General features: G+C 38.7%; 2 protein-coding genes across 4 annotated transcripts in view; both read left to right on the forward strand.

Annotated features, from left to right (window-relative positions):
* Positions 1-18,686, forward strand: part of rabgap1 (RAB GTPase activating protein 1) — a 59,154-nt gene that overhangs the window by 26,035 nt on the left and 14,433 nt on the right. For all 3 annotated transcript variants that reach the window (XM_011481878.3, XM_004074960.4, XM_011481879.3), the window contains 2 exons: positions 16,086-16,199; positions 18,433-18,507. In XM_011481878.3, coding sequence (XP_011480180.1) covers positions 16,086-16,199; positions 18,433-18,507 — 189 coding nt within the window. The remainder of the gene's footprint in view (positions 1-16,085; positions 16,200-18,432; positions 18,508-18,686) is intronic.
* LOC105355247 (probable G-protein coupled receptor 21) lies at positions 5,330-11,811 on the forward strand. Its single transcript, XM_011481876.3, has one exon. The coding sequence runs from the start codon at positions 7,041-7,043 to the stop codon at positions 8,277-8,279; it is 1,239 nt and encodes a 412-aa protein (XP_011480178.1). The 5' UTR covers positions 5,330-7,040; the 3' UTR covers positions 8,280-11,811.

The following is an 18,686-nucleotide window of genomic DNA, read 5'->3' on the forward strand; positions in this document are numbered from 1 at the left end:
TATTTTTTTAAGTAACACTGAAACATTGTTGGAATATAAATCAGCCAAAAAGAGCAGAAGGAAAAGTGTGGGGAAAATGTAAAGCCTTTTTATAACAGAAAATGTGTTTTTAAATTTAGTTTGCTATATTGAATTTGGAAAAAGACTGAATCGGGAGCTGTTGACAGAAGTTTAAAAAGGGAAAGTTTTAAATGAACAGATGTGATGAACTGCTTTCTTGTATCATTTCTTGCATTTTTGCAGATTCCTGTTGGCATCGTTTGGTCTTAACTAGTATGATAAGAGACAAGCGGTGCTCTCTCACCCTAGACATTTGGATACCAGTTTTCTGAGATTTGCTAAATAACTTTATGAAACTTCTCAACATCTCTTTTTCTCTTAAAGTCCAAATGTTCTGCGCTTAGCAGCACTAACATTTAAGTCTATGAAGTTCTGTTAGTGCACAGGGCCAGACCTTTGTACTGACTAGTATCAATCTGAAGAAGTATTAAAGGTAAGTTATCGTCCTCTGGAGGATGGGCATCCTTCTACCTGAAGAGGCTAATGGAACTTCCCATCTTCAGGTTCACGTCTTTTCCTCACTCCTATTAAAAAAGTGAGGAAAAATCTGGTTGATTTTTTTTTTTTTTTACTTTCTTTAACTTGTGGGTGGGAATGAGGAGAGTCGATTCCAACAGGTACTGCTGAAAACCTGCAGGCCGCTCATTGGCCAGAGAGAATGCTAACTAGAAGGCATGTCATTAGCGCTTGTGCAGTGGTGCGCAGAAGCTTCATTCCTTGTTCTGAGAGGCTATACGCTGTTCAATCGTCTCTGCATAGAGTTTACAGAGTCGTCGTCACAAATGGAAAAACTGTGTTTGGATTTTTCCTTTTTCCTTCTTACCCCAAGGTGAGAGAACACATGCTTACAGCCTATCCAATGATTCTGGAGCTGTTTAAAAAGGTTTCTTTTGAGAGCACACAGGTGTTTGGATTATGCCTTGACAGTTTTACTCCATGAGAAACAGCTGACCCTTTCAGATTTGAACTGATTTGGTTGGATTGATCTATAAAAACTAGCACAGAGATATTTGGTTGAAAAAGCAAGCTCTGGGTTATGCAGTGTAAAATTGACACTGTTAGCAGTATTTTTGTTGTTGCTAGAATTAATTAAACCCTATTAACTCTTGTTTTTAATGTCTTTATTCCAGGCTCAGCCCTTGTTTGTGGTTTTTGCATGTATCATGTCCATCTGCCAACTGCTAATTTAGGCTTTTAGTGTTCTAGCCTATGTCTGAGTGCGTCCTTCTTTACGCTCTGCTGCACTCCGAAGTACATCATGACCCATCTAGTGCCCTCTTTTGTTCTTCATCTTTTCTGAACTCTGTATTCATGCACAAAAACTAAAGAAGTGGTATTGATGGAAGGGGCATCAACTTTTAGGCACAAACTGAACCATCCTAAAAAGCAGAACAGAGAAACCCTCAAGCCAGGGACAGGCAACAAAATTGAATCAAAGTTAGACAAGGGCATCATGGGACCTGTTTTGGCACGCAGGTCATCACAAAAGCCAAACCTGTTAAGCCACTCCCCCTTGATAGCCATAGCGCTGCCAGTCTGCTCTAACATCTGTATTTGACCTGTAATGATAGTATCATTTGTACATGCGTACCAGGTCCTTGTTCCGCCTTGCACCAGTTTGCCCTCGTGCCATATTGTATGTCCACTTCCTGTTGCCTTGTCTGCGAGTACAAAACATTTTGTCTGTCGTTCCCTCCTCCCACCTCTGCCTTCACATTCCAGGATAGTCCGTTCTCTCATTTTCTGCGTAGCTTTCAACTGGCCGCAGATTTCTTTGGCAGTACTGCTTTGAAATACTTTCAGATTTGTTCTGTCTGACTTTGAATCCAATTTCCCACATATGAAAAGAAAGACAACAAATGCTAGAGGGGTGGACAGTCAGATGAAAGACACAGAGAGAAGGCTTAGCCGTTGAAAGCAGCTGAGATTTATTTTCTGTGGAATGCTGTCTTCTCTCTGCCCGCTGTTTGTGTCTGTGTTTAACATAGCCTGCCACTGACTTACGCTGGGCTTATTTTATGTTTCCCGATGGATCAAAGGGCCAACAAAAACAGACTTTGCATTTGTAAGTTTAAACATGTTAGCTGAACCGCGCTTTGAAATGTGTTCAAGTATGTTCCAGGTTGAAGAAAGCTTCAAAAGAAACATGATATTTGGATGACAAGATTTGTGTTTATGATTATCTTTGAAATTATGCATGAATAGGATGAAATTATTAATAATATGGGTCATACAATGCAGACATTTTCAGTATTTTACACATTTAGAGTTTTACGGCCAATTGATTTATTTGTCTTTAAAGTTTTCAGGGATAATTTAAATCTTTTCATACCAGAATCTATGGTGAACTGGTTCCTGTGTTGTCTTTTTACTCCCCTGAAATGCTGCACTGTATTTAGGGGCTTTTGTGTTTGTTTTAGGTGTTGAGGCTCCAGGACACCTAAAGAAGTTACCAAACAAGGAAAGACAGTTCAGACAGCTAACAGGGCTGAGTTCTACTCTGCTTGGCAACCGGGGAATATTACATCATGCTTGTCTTGATTCCTCTTTCTGTGACCCATCTGTTCGTGACATTTACTGTTTTTCGTTCTTTGGATGTCTTCCTCTCTTCGCATCATTGATGAGCTCTGTGCTTCTTTTGACTTTCCATCTCCATCCCTTCCTCCCATTCCTCTCTTCTTGCCAACCCTTTAGTCCTACTGTCATCTATTTTTAGCTCCTCGTGTAGCCTGCAGAAGCGGTACGTGAAATGCATGGGAGGGTGTCTGGTTTGCAGGGGAGATAGGTGCAGGCTGGTGTGCGTGCGCAAGACTGTGGGTATGTTTGGGTCTCCATCACGCCACGCCAAATTTCCCAGCACGAGGCAAAGTCTGCAGTCTTCAGAAAGTCATTAAGGATAGGATGCAGACATAGCTACACTAAATCTAACGCTAATTACCACCCACTGAAGTTGCTAATTTTAGTCCAGGGGTCCTGAGTAATTCAGTTTAATCTTCACATCATGTGAACTAAAAATAACTGCCAGTAATTAATCTAGCAAAGATTTTAGTGCACTCTTCACAGCGGTGCTTGTTTGCCTCTCCAATAAACACCTGGCTGCTGATATTTATAGGAGGGAGATTATAAATGTCTAACTTTATGCGGGTTGGGTTGGGGGGCATTGGCGCCCATCTATTAGGTAATAGAGGGGCAGCATCTGCTCTATATGTGCAAATTAAAGGTCACATTTAAGAGGTAAAGCAGTTTCATGTAAACTGCAAAAACTTCTCAAAGCAGCACTTATGATTCCATTGCTGAGAGAAAACTGGTCTTTACTGTAAAATCTTATTACACTGAATAAAGTTGTTGTCATCCAAAACTTATAGAACTGACACTGATTATTTTGGATTTTCTCTCAAAATAATAATATGACAATCATTTTTATTTTTCTAAGGAAACCCTAACAAAGCATCTCCTCCACTATAGCTTATAGGCTCATCGCCTGCATTCTCTGAAGTTAAACTATGAAATGTTCACATGATACTAAACTTATCACCATGGGACTCAAGTATTATGTTATTTATTATATAAGAATACCAGAGATGAACTTTCTTGTTCAAAGACCCACTGAGATGAAAAAAGTGTTTTTGGTGTTTTTAACACGTTCTTGTAGCATTTTTTCTGATGGAAGACATATATTAAAAAAATAATCTTAACTTTGCCTTTCTGAGTACCGGTACTTCTTTATGCAAACTGTTTTGAATCTGGAGCATATTTTTTACGTAGAAAATGCAATGCGCAGGCCTCTCCTACAACTCTGAGGTGAATTTCTAATGAATTCCTGCCACTCTGCAGAAACTAAATCCTAGAATCCTAGAAGTCCTGGCTAAAATTGGCATAATTTTAAATAAATGACCACAGAGAATACTTTGAAAAAGCTGAAAATGATGGAAGTGGGACTTTTGGGTTATGAAATTTTGTTTCCTTGTGCTGTTGTTTTGCCTTCTAGTAAAAGCACATCTGCAGAAGCCAGAGCACCCTTATGGAAAGTTGAAAAGGCATTGTGAGGGATTCTGAGGACACAATTATGGCAATGCTAATAGTCCTAATAAAATTTTCTCCAAAATGACCCATAAATATAATTATGCCTCCCCCACAAAGTCAATATTTAAGTATAATCAAATATAAGTGTCAACTTGCCTGACCTCGACTATCTACAACCACACTTTAAACCTGTGTTTTCACTCCTTTTTTAGATCACGATACTATTCTGTCTTCTTTCCACGTGTATTTGTGTTTAATTTAGCATTTATTCGTGTAGTTCCTTCTCATCCTTTATCCCTGCTTTCATATTTTTTGGGCAATAATGTTGGGAACTCTTCTATAGCAGTTTTACACATCTTTTTGTGCTTATAAAAGCATTTATTCGTGTAGTTCCTTCTCATCCTTTATCCCTGCTTTCATATTTTTTGGGCAATAATGTTGGTAACTCTTCTATAGCAGTTTTACACATCTTTTTGTGCTTATAAACTTATTTTTTTAATTAGAATTTCTTGCAAAGTCGGGTGCATGTTTTTATGTCTTTGTGGTCTTTATTTCATTACAGGTTATTGGACATTTGAAAGTCTTGGCAAAGTTTTTTTGTAGTTTATTTGAAGTAGCATTGCCTACCATTGATTAAAAAAACAACACTGTTAATGGGCCTATATTGTGTTATTATTAAGTCTTTCAGAGTAAACTGTATCTACATATATATTTAATAATATATTAATTACTTTTGGCACACTAAAGAATGAATTTTTTATGAAAAATTAGTTGTTTTTGCGAGCTATTTTTTTCTATCCGGAAATAAGATGATCTCTGAGGTACTGGCTTTGGCTCCTTGTGGCTGCCCCCCAGTTCATGACATAACATTTTTCCGGCCTCGGCAGCATGACTGCGTTTCACCCACGAAAACAAACATCCGAACTTTTGCAAAGATGGATGTGCAGATTGTGCATATTTTGCCAATCACCACCACCAACTCTGCTGAGTGTGTGTGTGTGTTAGCCTGGGGGCAGTGCTGGCAGCACAGACCTTTCCTGGAAGGGGCTGTTCTCCCTTATCTGCGTCACAAAGTGAGAACCCACTCTTTATCATGGACTGGGAGGGACTGGTGCTCAGGGGTTTTTAGAGGAATACTCAGAAATGTGTGAATGGATTACAGTACTGCTTTGGGGGTTGTTTTTTTGAGGAGTTATATTATAATAAACTTAAAAGCTAAAAAAAAAAGTGAATTTCATGAAAAACATTTATTTTTAACAACAAATCCAAATTTTAAGCAAATAAAACTTTTAGCTGAACAATTTGACTACATTCAAATTTTGAATGTTTTTAACATCACTTCTTTTCAAAATATTTTTTTGTTTAGCTTGTATTTAATTTTAGCTAGAAAATTCTATTCTTGGAAAAAGGAAACCCTCTCCCTTCAATCCTCCCCTGCAGCTTTACACTATACTTGAGCCTATCGCTCATTTGCTCATCCTTTGCAGAGGAGACATCTGGCTACTTGACTTGTTGCGTGAGTGAATCAGATCCTTCTGACTTACAGTGAATGCAAATCAAATCGTATACCCCGTGCTTGGTTATCTGTGTGGAATTCGCTGAAGTTTGATACAATTAGATAATGAATTTAGGAATTACTATTAAAAAACCAATTGAATGTTTGCTACGGAATGCAATAATACTTGCAGCAGTTCAGGTTGCTGAAGTAAGTTTTTTTTGCTGTAAAGAATGGAGCTCTTGTTGGAATGCTCTATTTTTTGCATGTATTTTTTGTGTGTGGGCCATAAATCATAGAGCTACAAACAGCCAGAACCTTCTTCCATACAGAGGAAGAGGTTAAAACATACCTCTAATTCTAACATACCTCTAAAGTTGTAGATTACTATTGTTTTTAGCATTTGTGAAAAACATGAATAGTGACAAAGTTGATTTAAAGTGCATTGCTATGATCAGGAGGAATAGTTAAGCAGCAAAAAAAAAAAATTAGTGTGGTTCTTGGGCTGTTACTTCATAACTAATAATCTAAATACTCAGTCTTTTAAAATCAACCTCATATTGTGGAATTATTACTAGAAACACTTTAGCAGTAAATGGGAAGGAGTGGTGAGGTGGTGGGTGAAGGCAGCCTCGTGTTTTAGCAGATGATCATTGGCTGGAGCTGCAGAGACGGGGAGGGACCTCAGTGCTGCTGTTTCTGGAGAGAGGGGCAGAGGGAGCGGGACAGCGTGCGGGAGAGACGGCAAAGGAGGATAAATGAACACAGAGGGTTCTCCCCTCATCGGAAAGCCTGCCTTTCTGATTTCATCCCCCAAAGTTGCCGCTTTTTCAAGCAAAAAAAAAAAAGAAAAGCAGAGGGCTTTTCTTTGAATGAATGTATGTGAGAGTGGGTTTTGGACAACGGTCACCCACACACTGCCTATATCCTCTGAGGTAGAGGTACTCTGCTGTGATACCACTGCGATGGCCGGACATGGACAAGAAAGGGGATAAAGCGGAGAAGAACCAGAAGAAAGGCAGTCATTACTTTATAATAGAAGCTGTGGCCTTGATTTTGTGGATTATCGCCCATTAAGCCATCTCCAATCTGGGATTTCTTCTGCAGCAAATGTTGATGACTCTTTTTACTCTTTATAGTCACTTTCAGAATATCTCTATTAAAATCTGTCAGCCACTTTTTGTGGGGTTTTTTATTTTCAATTTTTGTGCCTTCAACTCAGAACTTCACTGGATAATTTTGCTTTTGTTTTTCACCTTGCTGGAATCCTGCCTGCACTGTGGGCACGGACGGGGGACTCCCTCTCCTTTATCTTCCTCCTTGATCCTTCCTGTGTTTGAAGTGAAGCATGGAGATATGCGTTTGGACTGAAAGCAAACAAAGAGTCGTCTACCTGACGAAGTAGCGGATTCCCTTAGGAGACCTCAAACTGTCAAAGGTCTATTCCTTCAAAATAAAAACCATGAATTTCTCTCTGGATCTGCTGAACCAGAGCTCTGCCGACTCATCGACCTTATCCGCTCCCTTCTGCCTCCTTGAAATAGGATATTCCAAAATTTTCAACACCTGCCTCCTTGAAGTGTCAATCATCCTTTTCCTGACTATTCTGATCATCTGTGGGAACCTGGTGGTGATTTTTGTGTTCCACTGTGCCCCTTTGCTTAGCCAGCACTCCACCAGTGCATTCATTCAGACGATGGCATACGCGGACCTGCTGGTGGGGGTCAGCTGCCTTTTCCCTTCCCTGTCTTTGCTCCATCTTCTGAAGGGTCTGGACCCCAAACTGACCTGCCAGGTCTTTGGATATATGGTCTCTGTTTTAAAGTCTGTTTCGATGGCATCTTTAGCCTGTGTGAGCGTGGACCGCTACATCGCCATCACGAGGCCTCTGACCTATGCCTCCCTCGTCACACCGTGTCGAGTGCGCTGCTGCGTTGTTCTAATATGGCTTTACTCTGCGTTGGTCTTCCTCCCATCTTTTATGGAATGGGGGAAGCCTGGATATCATGGCGACGTTGTTCGTTGGTGTGCGGTGGAGTGGAGGACAAATCCGTTTTTCACAGCTTTTATCGTCGCACTCGTCTACGCCCCTGCCGCAATTACCATCTGCTTCACCTATGCTAATATTTTCAAGATCTGCCGACAGCACACCCGGGAGATCAATGAGCGCCACGCACGCTACCGACCCCAGCAGCTACAAGGCCCGGGAATCACAGCCGGATCGGTAGTCAAGGACACCAGCACAGGAGATAAAGGGCTGGTGCACGACTCGTCCGAAGCAAAAAATTCCCAACACCCTGAGCCCCATTATCAGAACTCCACATCCACATACTCGGACAAGAGATATGCCATGGTCTTGTTCCGCATCACCAGCGTTTTTTACATCCTCTGGTTGCCCTACATCCTCTACTTTCTGTTAGAGAGTGGACAGATCTACCGCCACCCTGCAGCCTCTTTTTTCACAACGTGGTTGGCGATCAGCAACAGCTTCTGTAACTGTCTTATTTACAGCCTCTCCAACTCTGCTTTCAGAAAGGGTCTAAAACGTCTCTGCTCCTTCTGCTTGCAGCGTACTGGCAGAGGGTTCAGGGTAAAGAACACCAAAAAGACCGGCCTTGGCTCTATTGAAAAAGGTTGTTCTGGTCCGGGTTATGTATTTGACCAGGAGGACGTAGGAGTTGGTACAACATATCATGTGTAGTTTAAAGAGGAAAAATAAAGCATTTGTGCTGAAGTATGAACCAAAATCAAACTACTGAAAATGTCTTTAAAGGAGCTATAAAGAGAAATAAGCTTTGATGTTCCACTTATGTTTCAGGGTTTACCTGTTAAGGCTGAAAATCTTAAAAGCAGAGCAATGGACCCTTAAAGGTCAAAATACCCCATTTAAGGACTTTTGGTTTTTTGGAACACGGGACTATTACATGGAAGGAATTTCTATGAAGGAGAGAAATCTGTGGAGGCTGAACAAAATGTTTGTTTTGCACTGCTCTATTTTTGGGACACTTATACTTTGCAAAATTTGACAAAATGAAACGTTGAATATGCTGTATGTGATACATTATGACCGCTGTCAGCACATTTTGTGTTGAGTATCAAAAAGAGCGAAACATCCAGTGCAAGTAGCTGCTATAAGATTGTAAGAGAATGGAAGGTGACTCTCCCATGTGAGAATCTATGTGCAGGCTAGTGCTATGTTTAAAAATGTTACCTTTTTTTTCTTCTAGTTCTCTGTTTGACTTGACACAAAAAAATCAAAAATCAAAAGCATCATTGTGGGATTATGCAGACCCAGCCTACAGTGACTGATGTGATTATGGCTTGTCTGTATCGAGATATATCAACATGCTTTAAATGAAAGATTATTTATTATTGTTGTTAAAATGTAATTCATTTAGTTCTGGTTTTTGCACACTATGTCTGATGTTGGTAATATCACCCAGCCTTGGTGTACGACTGTTAGGCTGACAAAACAAACAGTAACTTTATTCTTCATTGCACCTTTATGTTGATTATGCAACTTAACTTATTTGATAGAAAGTGTGTTCAAGACATTATAAACTAAGAAAGGAGGTATATTTACAAGTATTTGACAAATAGATTGTTGGTACATCGTTTGATTTTTTTTAAATACATTTCGTGTGTTCAGAGTCGTATCGGTTAACCTTTGAAATGTGAGACGTCATTAAAGATAGATTGCAGTCCTAGGTGAATTCTAAATCAGCTTATATTTTTTCGATCTGGGGGCCGATGCAACACACCAATATATGCACACACACACTGATGTGCACAGGCACAAACATGCACCCCAACAAAGTAATAGCCAATTTGCTCAAGTCGTTTGTGGTGCCATCAGGAGGAAATTCACCTGCTTTGTGGGTGTGCAGTAGCACTATGTGTGTGTATACGCTTGCATGCACTCAGTTCCTTTCGGACCTTTTTTTTAATTGCGAAGTAATTTTTTTTTAATAACTAAGTGTAAAAAAATAAAATAAAAATTGGCCGTAATGAATTCTACTAAACCAAGTCAAACTTCTTAGTTGTGAAAACTGACGTTGAAAATAATTTCTGTGCTGATACCAAAGACACGTTCTGGACTAAACATTTCTCTGTTTTTTGTTGAACTTTACTGAGCTTCACACAGTTTGTGTGAGAGTCCATGGAGTTGTGTTGGCTGAGTGAGGATTAGACTGTTGTAATGTGTTGTTGCCTTGTTTAAATTAAAGACAAATTTGGTAAAACCACATTTTCCTACTTTTGAGGGCTCGGTGTAAAGGCAGGCGACTGTTCTTTGTTTCTCTGACGGTATAGACGTGCTTTGATGAAAATATCTGTATCTCATTTCTGCTATTTAGTCCATATTTACTCTCAAATCTGCTTTGATTGCATCTACTTATTATTTGAAAAAAAAACAGTGTTTCTTAATATTTCACAACTTGCATTTGTTTTTTTCTGTTTTCAGTAAAGCCAAACAAACAAAATCATTGGTTTAGCTGTTAATCCAATGCCTTGTATTAGTGTGATTGTGTATTTGTGTGTTTGTAACGTAAGGATGTGTGCTGGTCTCTCTCCAGATTTGACCACTGGCTGAATTCAGACTGTTCAAGGTGTTGTAGTGTCTTTCACTTGTAGTTGTGTGATTCGTGATGCACAGTTGTACTAGCTGTCTAAAACTGTCGGCTGTAAAGCATTGCCAAAATGTTGCAGTCTTTCCTGTTATGTCTTTCACTGTTCCACTCTCTGAACAGTTGTATGTTTACAGTTTTGCTGTACTGGATGTTTGACTATCAAACAACATTTCCGTCTAAGTGTACTTGGAGACGTTGTACTGCCTAGATCCTCCCGCATGCTTTCCAACAAAGTCATGAAAAGGTGCTGCAAAAAAAAAACAAAAAACTTTTTTGAATGACAGATGGATTTAGAGTGAAATATCGACCACCAAAACACAACTTTGCTGTTATATAATGTTGAGGCACAGACTTTTGACATTTTTGAAAGGACGAAAGCGAAACAAGCAGTTGTTCACACACTCCTGTGGGACACACAACCTACTTGCACCTTTTCAGGGGAAAGACTTGAGTGGCCGTGGGGTCCCCTCGTGTCATGTCAGGCAGGAGTAGGAGGAAAAATGTGGGACATTGCTCCAGTTAAGGACATTTTTATGAGTGTCCTCACGATTAAGAACAAGTACGACGATTCAGCTTTCAAGGTAAACCATTAAAATGATGTCAGTTAGAAGAAAATTACTTACTAACTTGCAAAACGACTGATTCTACAAAAATTTAGAATATATGTTTTTGATAGTACTATAAAAAAACATTCAGAATGAATAAACATTTTTTGCAGAAACTCTTGTGCTTCTTGCTATTAAAGGTTCCCCCTTTCAATATTTTGGACACACTCTTTAAATGTCCTGAGGTTTTTGGTAAAAATTACAACCACCTTTTTTTGTCTGCTTCCAGACAGAGTCCTAATGTTTCACATGGTATACTGTTTTTTTTAAAGAAAAGTTTTAATAGTTTTTATATTTGTAATCGTTTTTGTCATTTTAATGTTAAATGTTTGGTAAATGGGTAAAATAGTGACCCAAAAAAAAAAAAATTAAGGTAAAACTCAACACTGAAGTTTAACTAAAGTGTTTGTATTTAAGATGACCTAAATTCCATGTCTTATCAGTTTTACTTAACCGTCATCTTTCTTTTCCCTCTGACTGTTCAGATTATTTTATCACAAAAACGATGCCACAATCAGACAGCCCCATTAATGACTGACTCACGAGCCAGCATTTCCTGCAGAACAGATTATCACAAAACACACCAGACAAGACTTCCCACTGTAACCAAGCCTTCTCTTGGAAGCATTCCAAACACCAGAATTCCACTCCGTTTTTTTATTTTTATCCACAATTAATGAAGGACAATAATCTGCACAGTGAACAATAAAGGCCTTGTACATTTGAGTTCTAGGAACGGAGCCATTAGTGCGTCGACTGTTGACAAAACATGTCTCGTATGCCAGTGCTTTTGAATATGCGGTGAGTGTTCTTATGAATGTCAGGAGAATGTTAATGAACATTCATGTTTAATGATGCTGCTGATGAAAGTGCGTGTTCAGTACATGTGTTGCCGCGTGCTTTTGAAAAGGTGTAAATGCTGTTCATCTGTACAGAGGAAATAAATGTGATATTCTGTCTGTGGGTTCATGTGATTTTGGAATAAATGTGTTCATATCAATTAAACAGAAACATTGAATTCATTTGGCCCCATTTCAAAATAAAATTTTCCTTTTTTTCTTTTTCTTTTTTAATTAAAATGATGTTTTTCACCAAGGTGGTATCCTTTTTAAGCTTTACAACTGTGTTAACGAATAGTATAAAAGAAAATCTAGTGAGTTTTTTTGGCTTCATGCTCTGTTTCTATTCCGATTGGACAAATATTTTGTCTGCTGTCAGTTTGTTAAAGCAGCACATCAGGGCTCAGATAGTAAAAAGAAGTGGGACATGTAAGGTTCTGTAAATATTTAAAGATTAATGTTAAGGAATCAGCATTATGATTAGCTGGGAGATCTGTTATTGAAAGCTTTTGATAAAAGGTTAACGGGGCAATTATTTTAACTAGTACTTTCTATTTCACATAAATAAGACATCTTTTGTTTTAGCATGAAACTTTAATTTGTGCAATATGAAGTTTGACTGCCTGAAACCATTAAGCTGTGGCAGTCCGTTCTAATGAAGGTGTGGTTTGGGGCCTGTGTCAGACCTGATAAATATTACGCTCCGTTGTCTTGACAGCGGGCTCGTTTGCAAGCAGAGAAAGAATAACAGACTGACAAATCAGCTATTGTGTGTGGGCAGAGAAAACCAGGGACTTGAACAATAGCGGGCTAGTTGTCCGGTTTTCTCACGGAAGCCTCTTTCTGCCGTCTTATTTCTAGCTTTTACAAACAAAAATGCAGGGGGGGCTGCAGCTCTGCCGTTTTTTGGCTCTTGTGAATCGACTGCAGTCCCCTTTAGAGAATAATTGTTTGTTCTTTAGGACTTTGTAGAAGTTTTTGTCATTTATTTTATTTATTTTGCAGTCCTACCATGACGTGCATGCTTTGATAGATCTTCCAGCAGAAACGGTTGGTTTAAGCCTTTGTGTAACCCATCTCGTTATTCTCTGACACTCATTAGGAGGAAAGTGAGAAGGGTTGACCATTTTATAAACTAGTTTGTTCCTCTTTTCAGAAAAAAACGAAGGGCTCTGTATCAAAAATGTTCTCCTCAATTAACATTGTTACACTTGGACGTGTTTTCTCCTCCCTCTTACTCGACCCTGTTTTAAAAAATTGCCTTGAAACTGAACAGACAATCAAACGGGAAGCTAATTGGCCTCCATGGATGAGGTCTTTGCAGATCTCTCTCAGCACTTGAGATTAGTGTGGCTAGTGGTGCTTGATCAAGCATGGAATGTTTGAGACTGTGGCCAAGTGTAGTGTGTCCTTTTACACTGAGTACAAACCCTGTAACACCTGCACTGTCTACTGTATCATTTCTAAAGGCTTTTTGTCTTAGTAACTCAATGAGGAAATATGATTTGGAAGCCCTTTGCATCTATTAGTTCGTGTCAGATAGATGTTTTGAAATCTTGTTTTTTTCTCAAATAAAGGAACATTAAGGTGGACCCTAACTTCACAGCAGTACTATAATAAACGGTGGAGGAGGGTGTGGGTTGGAACTCTTTTGTTGACCTATGATTGCTTTTAAGTCGCTTTGTGTTAGTAATCCTTTCTTCCTGCATTTATTCTGATACCTAACAATATTTTTGTTCGACCAACTTCCTTTGTGGAAGTTGGAACAGAAACTGAGAGAAGGGAGGGGTATGACAAACCAGACCTAGTATGTGCAGTTGGCAGCAAAATTAGGTCCACTAAATGAGAAAATATTCAGAGATGTATATCAACTTTGATGTCTTTGTACTATTGTGACATAAGGAAAGCTTTTCCTAAAATATCTTTATGAACTTGTACTGGAATTTCATAAAAAACATCAATACTTGACTTCATGAAATTGTCTTGTTACACAAACATAATCCAAAATAGTCAAACGTGGCGCCCAGTTCTCACTGGAGACTTTTACTAGAAGGGCTCCTGCTCAAAGGTGCTGTCAATTCAGAAACAAGCGTTGTTATCAACAGCCTTAAACTGTTTGGTGTTAAAAGATCTAATGCATTTTTAATGGGCACGACATCCACAGCCCATTGCTCCATCATCCCACAAATGCATGAATCTTATAAATCCAGTAGCATTTCTAGGAAAAGAAACAGCACTTCTAACTGTGTATTTGTTGTCAAAATGTATTGTTTAATCAAAAAATATAGATTCAAAATTCACATGTTATTTTCTCTTTGTGAAAGTTTGTTTATTTAAAGATAATATAAGAAATGATTTGTGATTATTCCATAACCCTTGTGCTATCTTGTGGGGTCCAGATGACCCCACTCCCAACGTTGGAGGCACGTTAACGTTGGGAGTTGGGTCATCTAGACCCACTAGACAGTGCACTGAACCTTATTTTCTTCAATGATTTGTGATCTTCACTGGTGTCCATGGATTACATCAAACTTTCCACCTTTATCCACCTTTGTCATGGTAGGAATAACACGTCAATGTAAGGTTGGGGTCATCTGGACCCCACAAGATAATACAAGGGTTAATAAGCTGAAGGATAGTAATTTCTTCAATTACTTTGCAGTTTCTTTTATTTGTAAATTAATATTATTTAGCATTTACATACAAGATTGTGTTAGATCAGTAGTGGGCAAACCATGGCCTGGGGGCCATATGCAGCCTGTTAATCTGGCCAACCAAATCCTTGCTAATGATATTAATAATCCTTGCTAATGTTTTATTTTCCCAGTAATTCTAGTGTCTCTCCATAGATTGTGCAGTACAAATACATTGAGCTTAGTTTAAGTGCAGAAAGTAGATCGGCATGTATGTGGTGTCTAAAGATTAGCTGTTTTTCTGATGTTCATTTGTGTTTTCTGAGTCGGACAATAATTTGTCTGATCATTCCAACACTGCATGAACGGAACATTTCTCTGTTTGCATTTTTTCCTGAGGGACATCAACCTTTTGGTGCAATTGGCATTAAAATGAAGACTAAAGTCACAGTAAAAAAAAAAAAAGAAAAACTCCCAAAAATACTGTTTTCAAATGTATATATATATTTTCTATTAAAATTGCATCATATTTTCATTCCTACTCAGTATTATTTCTTTCTCTTTTGAGGTGGATTACTAAAACTGCCACGCGTCTGCTCCTGGTCTGGTCCTTCTGTCGAATTTTAGAACCCCTTTTGGCCCATAAGTAAAACATTTTGTCCAGCTCTTGTGTTTGATTACCAGCACCCTTTGCCTCTGTAAAAGGCGGTTTAAAAATTTGTATTATTGTAATTTGAAATGTACTGATTTTACTTACAGTGTCGATGGGGTTTGTTTGGGTTGCCAACTTTTCGCCAACTTTGGAGAAATATTCAGACCATTTAATGTTAAACATTAAATAAACTTTAGTGACTCCTGATATTTTAGTGCCAAAATAGAATTGAACTGAAACTACATTTCGATCAAAATTAAAGCGTATTTAATTATTTAGTGCTTTAGACCAACAATACTGATAATTTGAAACCGAAAATAATAAAAACGATCTACTTAGTACAGGGGTAGGAACCGAGGGCCACGGTTTTCCAACATATCCTGCTTTGGCATGCTCTAATATGCTAGACGCACCTGATCCAGGTAATCAGCAGGGAGTAGGGAAAACATGCAGACCGAGCTGGAGTGAGGCCTGGTTTAACATAAACGTGGTTACAATTTTTGTTCCTCTTTAAATGTTTTAATATACTGTCTGTTGAAGAACAGATGACCTCCAATTAACCCTATACTTGCAATATGTTAAAAATAAGCCAGCTTCACTCTTTCTCAGGTTACGTTTTCATGCAACGTATGCCATCAAACGTGCTTGAAAAAGCAAAATTTCGTTCTTTCAGGTTTGTCTGGACAAAAAGTACAAATCATCCAAAAATTAAGTAGAATAAACCTAAACTGTTTTTGATGAATCTAACTAATCATTTTATTTTCTAAAACACACTTCAAACGTGCAACTTTGTTTTCTTTCATGTCTGGTAAAGTCTCTATTTAACAGTATTGCAGACCTCAATCTTTCCAACACAGGATTTACTGGTGATTTTCCTAAATAGACTGAAATTCAAATCAGACTTGTCAAAATAACAGAAAGATGGCGGTGTGGACAGTTTGTGTGGAAGAAGAGAACATTCTGTGCCAGTAATTCACCCTGCCTGAAACTCTAAATTCCTTTTGCTTTTTGAATGCTGTGAAGCTCCGACCACTCCTGCATTTCTGTTGAATTGTTCTCTTCAGTTACTTTCAATGATAGTTAAAATATATGAAATAAAATTTCCTTTTTAGCTCATTAAACTCCCATTTTCCCCTTGTTTTCTTTACAGGAGTCTCCCCAGGACAGTGCAATCACCAGGGACATCAACAGGACGTTCCCTGCTCATGACTACTTCAAAGACACCGGAGGAGATGGGCAAGACTCCCTCTACAAGATCTGCAAGGTGCCACATCGACCCGTATAAAAAATGCTGGTTTTCTGTGAGGTTCAGGGCGAATAAAAAATGAGAAGATGGAGTGCACACAGAAGCAATCCAGTTTTGATGAAGTCATCTCAAAGAACCACGCGAAAGACAAACAGGCAGAATAATCAGATTAAAACAAGATCAGACAGGAGTTTTTTGTGATGAAACACAAAAACTTTTTCATTTATTATAACCTAAAACAAATATCTTAAGAATAATTCTCAATTTGTTTAATCGAAACACATAATTAAGATTAAACACAACTATTTATTTTGAAACAACGAAAGCTGGATCTTATGGGACAGTGATGTGTTTTCGCCAGAAATCGCACTGAAAAATGTCCTGTCAAATTGAATCGGGAGCTTCTCTGGAAAAGGGAGTAATTACTGTATAAATGACACATTTACAGTGGAACTCATTACAACTTTGTGGAGCAAATGTAAGACTTAGCTGCTCTGTTCATTAATTAACTCTGTCACTGGGTGGTTCAGAGAGTTCATTACAATCTGTATGGAAAAAAGTTAACCGTGTACACTGAAACACTGTTTAGGTCATTTGTCCTGTTAGGAGGACTAGAAAGTTTCAATTCGAGTTTTTGGTGCTGGTTTCAACAATAAACATTCAGTTTGGATGCTAAACAGGCATTGAAACTGGTGAAGCACTAAGAATGTGACTTTTATCTTACGCTTAGTCATTTTGATCTTAGCACTCACACAGTACAGCTCTTTGGACCACGGCACTATCCCTTGAACCTGTGAACAGGATAATAGTGTTGTTAGCATAAACCCTCGTGGTCATTAAGAGGAGGGAACACTGCCCCATACTGTACCAACGTACTTGTTAGCTGTACCTAAACACTGAGGGTAAAAAGGTTTTGCCTGGAGCAAGGGATGCAAAGAGTCCCTTGTGATGCTGTTGGCACGACAATGTCCAACTGGTGTCCTATGGGTGGACCCTTAGATTGCCAGTCCTGCACACATGTCCCATTACTCCTTCTAATGCTTGCTTAGAGTCTGAACTTTAAAACTACGTTAAAATCACCCTCTGCAATCCATGTTTAAGCAGCCACTTCCAATAAAAAGTATTTGTAAATGCAAGTAAACGCACGTTTCAGGCTTCCTCATTCAAAACTCTGGCATTTACGTGTAGCTACGCAAGTTTCCACGATCATTTTTGGCCTCTATGTGGCCACTGAACGCCCATTGCAGTAAAAATCAAGTGGAACTTTGAACAATCAGGAGTCCGATTTGGTTCTTTGGTATGACGTATGGATAGGGTCCCTTTAATTTACGGAAATGCCAACTGTTTTTAAAAATTGATCATGGAGGACAAATTAATAATTGCGGTTTGAGTTCGGCCGGAGTTTTAACATGGAGCTGTGAAAGAAAAAGTTTTGAGCAAGATTTACGCCACATCGACATTTTGCACCAAGCCTCTTCCAACTGTAGGTGGCAGACATTTGCAGTAGCAAAAGAAAAGGTCCTCCCTGCTTGTCCAGTGTGAACACCGGGCGCTCTTGAACAGGTGACATATGCCCGGTGTGTATGTAGTTTAACACGTGCATCTGAACCACATTCTGGCAAAATAAGCTCATTTGATAAACACAACTTTGAAGCATTTACCAAACTATCTCTACAGCTTTGATGCACACATTTGAACTCAACCTCCTATAATGTGTCCTGAATGGCCTCACTGCAGTATTTTCACAGCTTCCAGTTTTATGTCATTCATTATGCATAGCTCTAGTGAGGACATTCATCTCTTCACTGACAAGTAACTCCTGAGGTGTTTTTGAATAATTCAGTCTCGCCCTCCTCTGCATATGTATGGATCCGTGTATTTATCCAGTCTGCATGGCCTCAATATTTGTGTTTGTAGTTCAGTAGGCCATTACAACCATTGGATTGGATTCCCCCCCTTTTTTTTACTATGAACAAATGAAAAATCTTTGGATGTGTCTTTTGCCACTTAAAAACAACATTTTTTTACTCATTTTTCTTGACAACCTTTAAAAAATGTGTAAAAATTAAACAAAAACTTTATTTTTTTTTCTAAAACACTTTGAATATGAGTTGAATGTTTTAAAATTCAAAGTAATTGACTAAATAAAACAAGCTGTCAGTTTTTTCTTTACCCAGAGCCATTAAACTGTTTTTAAATCCTCCTTGAAGCTTATTTTACCTGAGTATATTTCTATGTTCCTTCCTTTCAGGCTTACTCTGTTTATGATGAAGAGATAGGGTACTGCCAGGGACAGTCTTTCTTGGCTGCAGTGCTGCTCCTACACGTGAGTTGACATACCAAAGTCCTGCAAAACCCAAATCTTTCAAACAGTGTCAAGGTCTGAGAAGGCCGGGTTAGTTGTCCATTGACTACATAAACCTGGGAGAATAAAGTTTTAAGCCCAATTTCCCCCAGTGCTCAGATATTAAGTGTGCTCTTTTGTGTTTGAAGTACTTTAAGGTC

Source organism: Oryzias latipes, chromosome 12 (genome assembly GCF_002234675.1).
Source record: "Oryzias latipes chromosome 12, ASM223467v1".
NCBI lineage: Eukaryota > Metazoa > Chordata > Actinopteri > Beloniformes > Adrianichthyidae > Oryzias > Oryzias latipes.

Excerpts from the sequence above, each read along its gene's own strand:
- LOC105355247 (XM_011481876.3), top strand. The coding sequence starts at position 7,041 with ATGAATTTCTCTCTGGATCTGCTGAACCAGAGCTCTGCCGACTCATCG.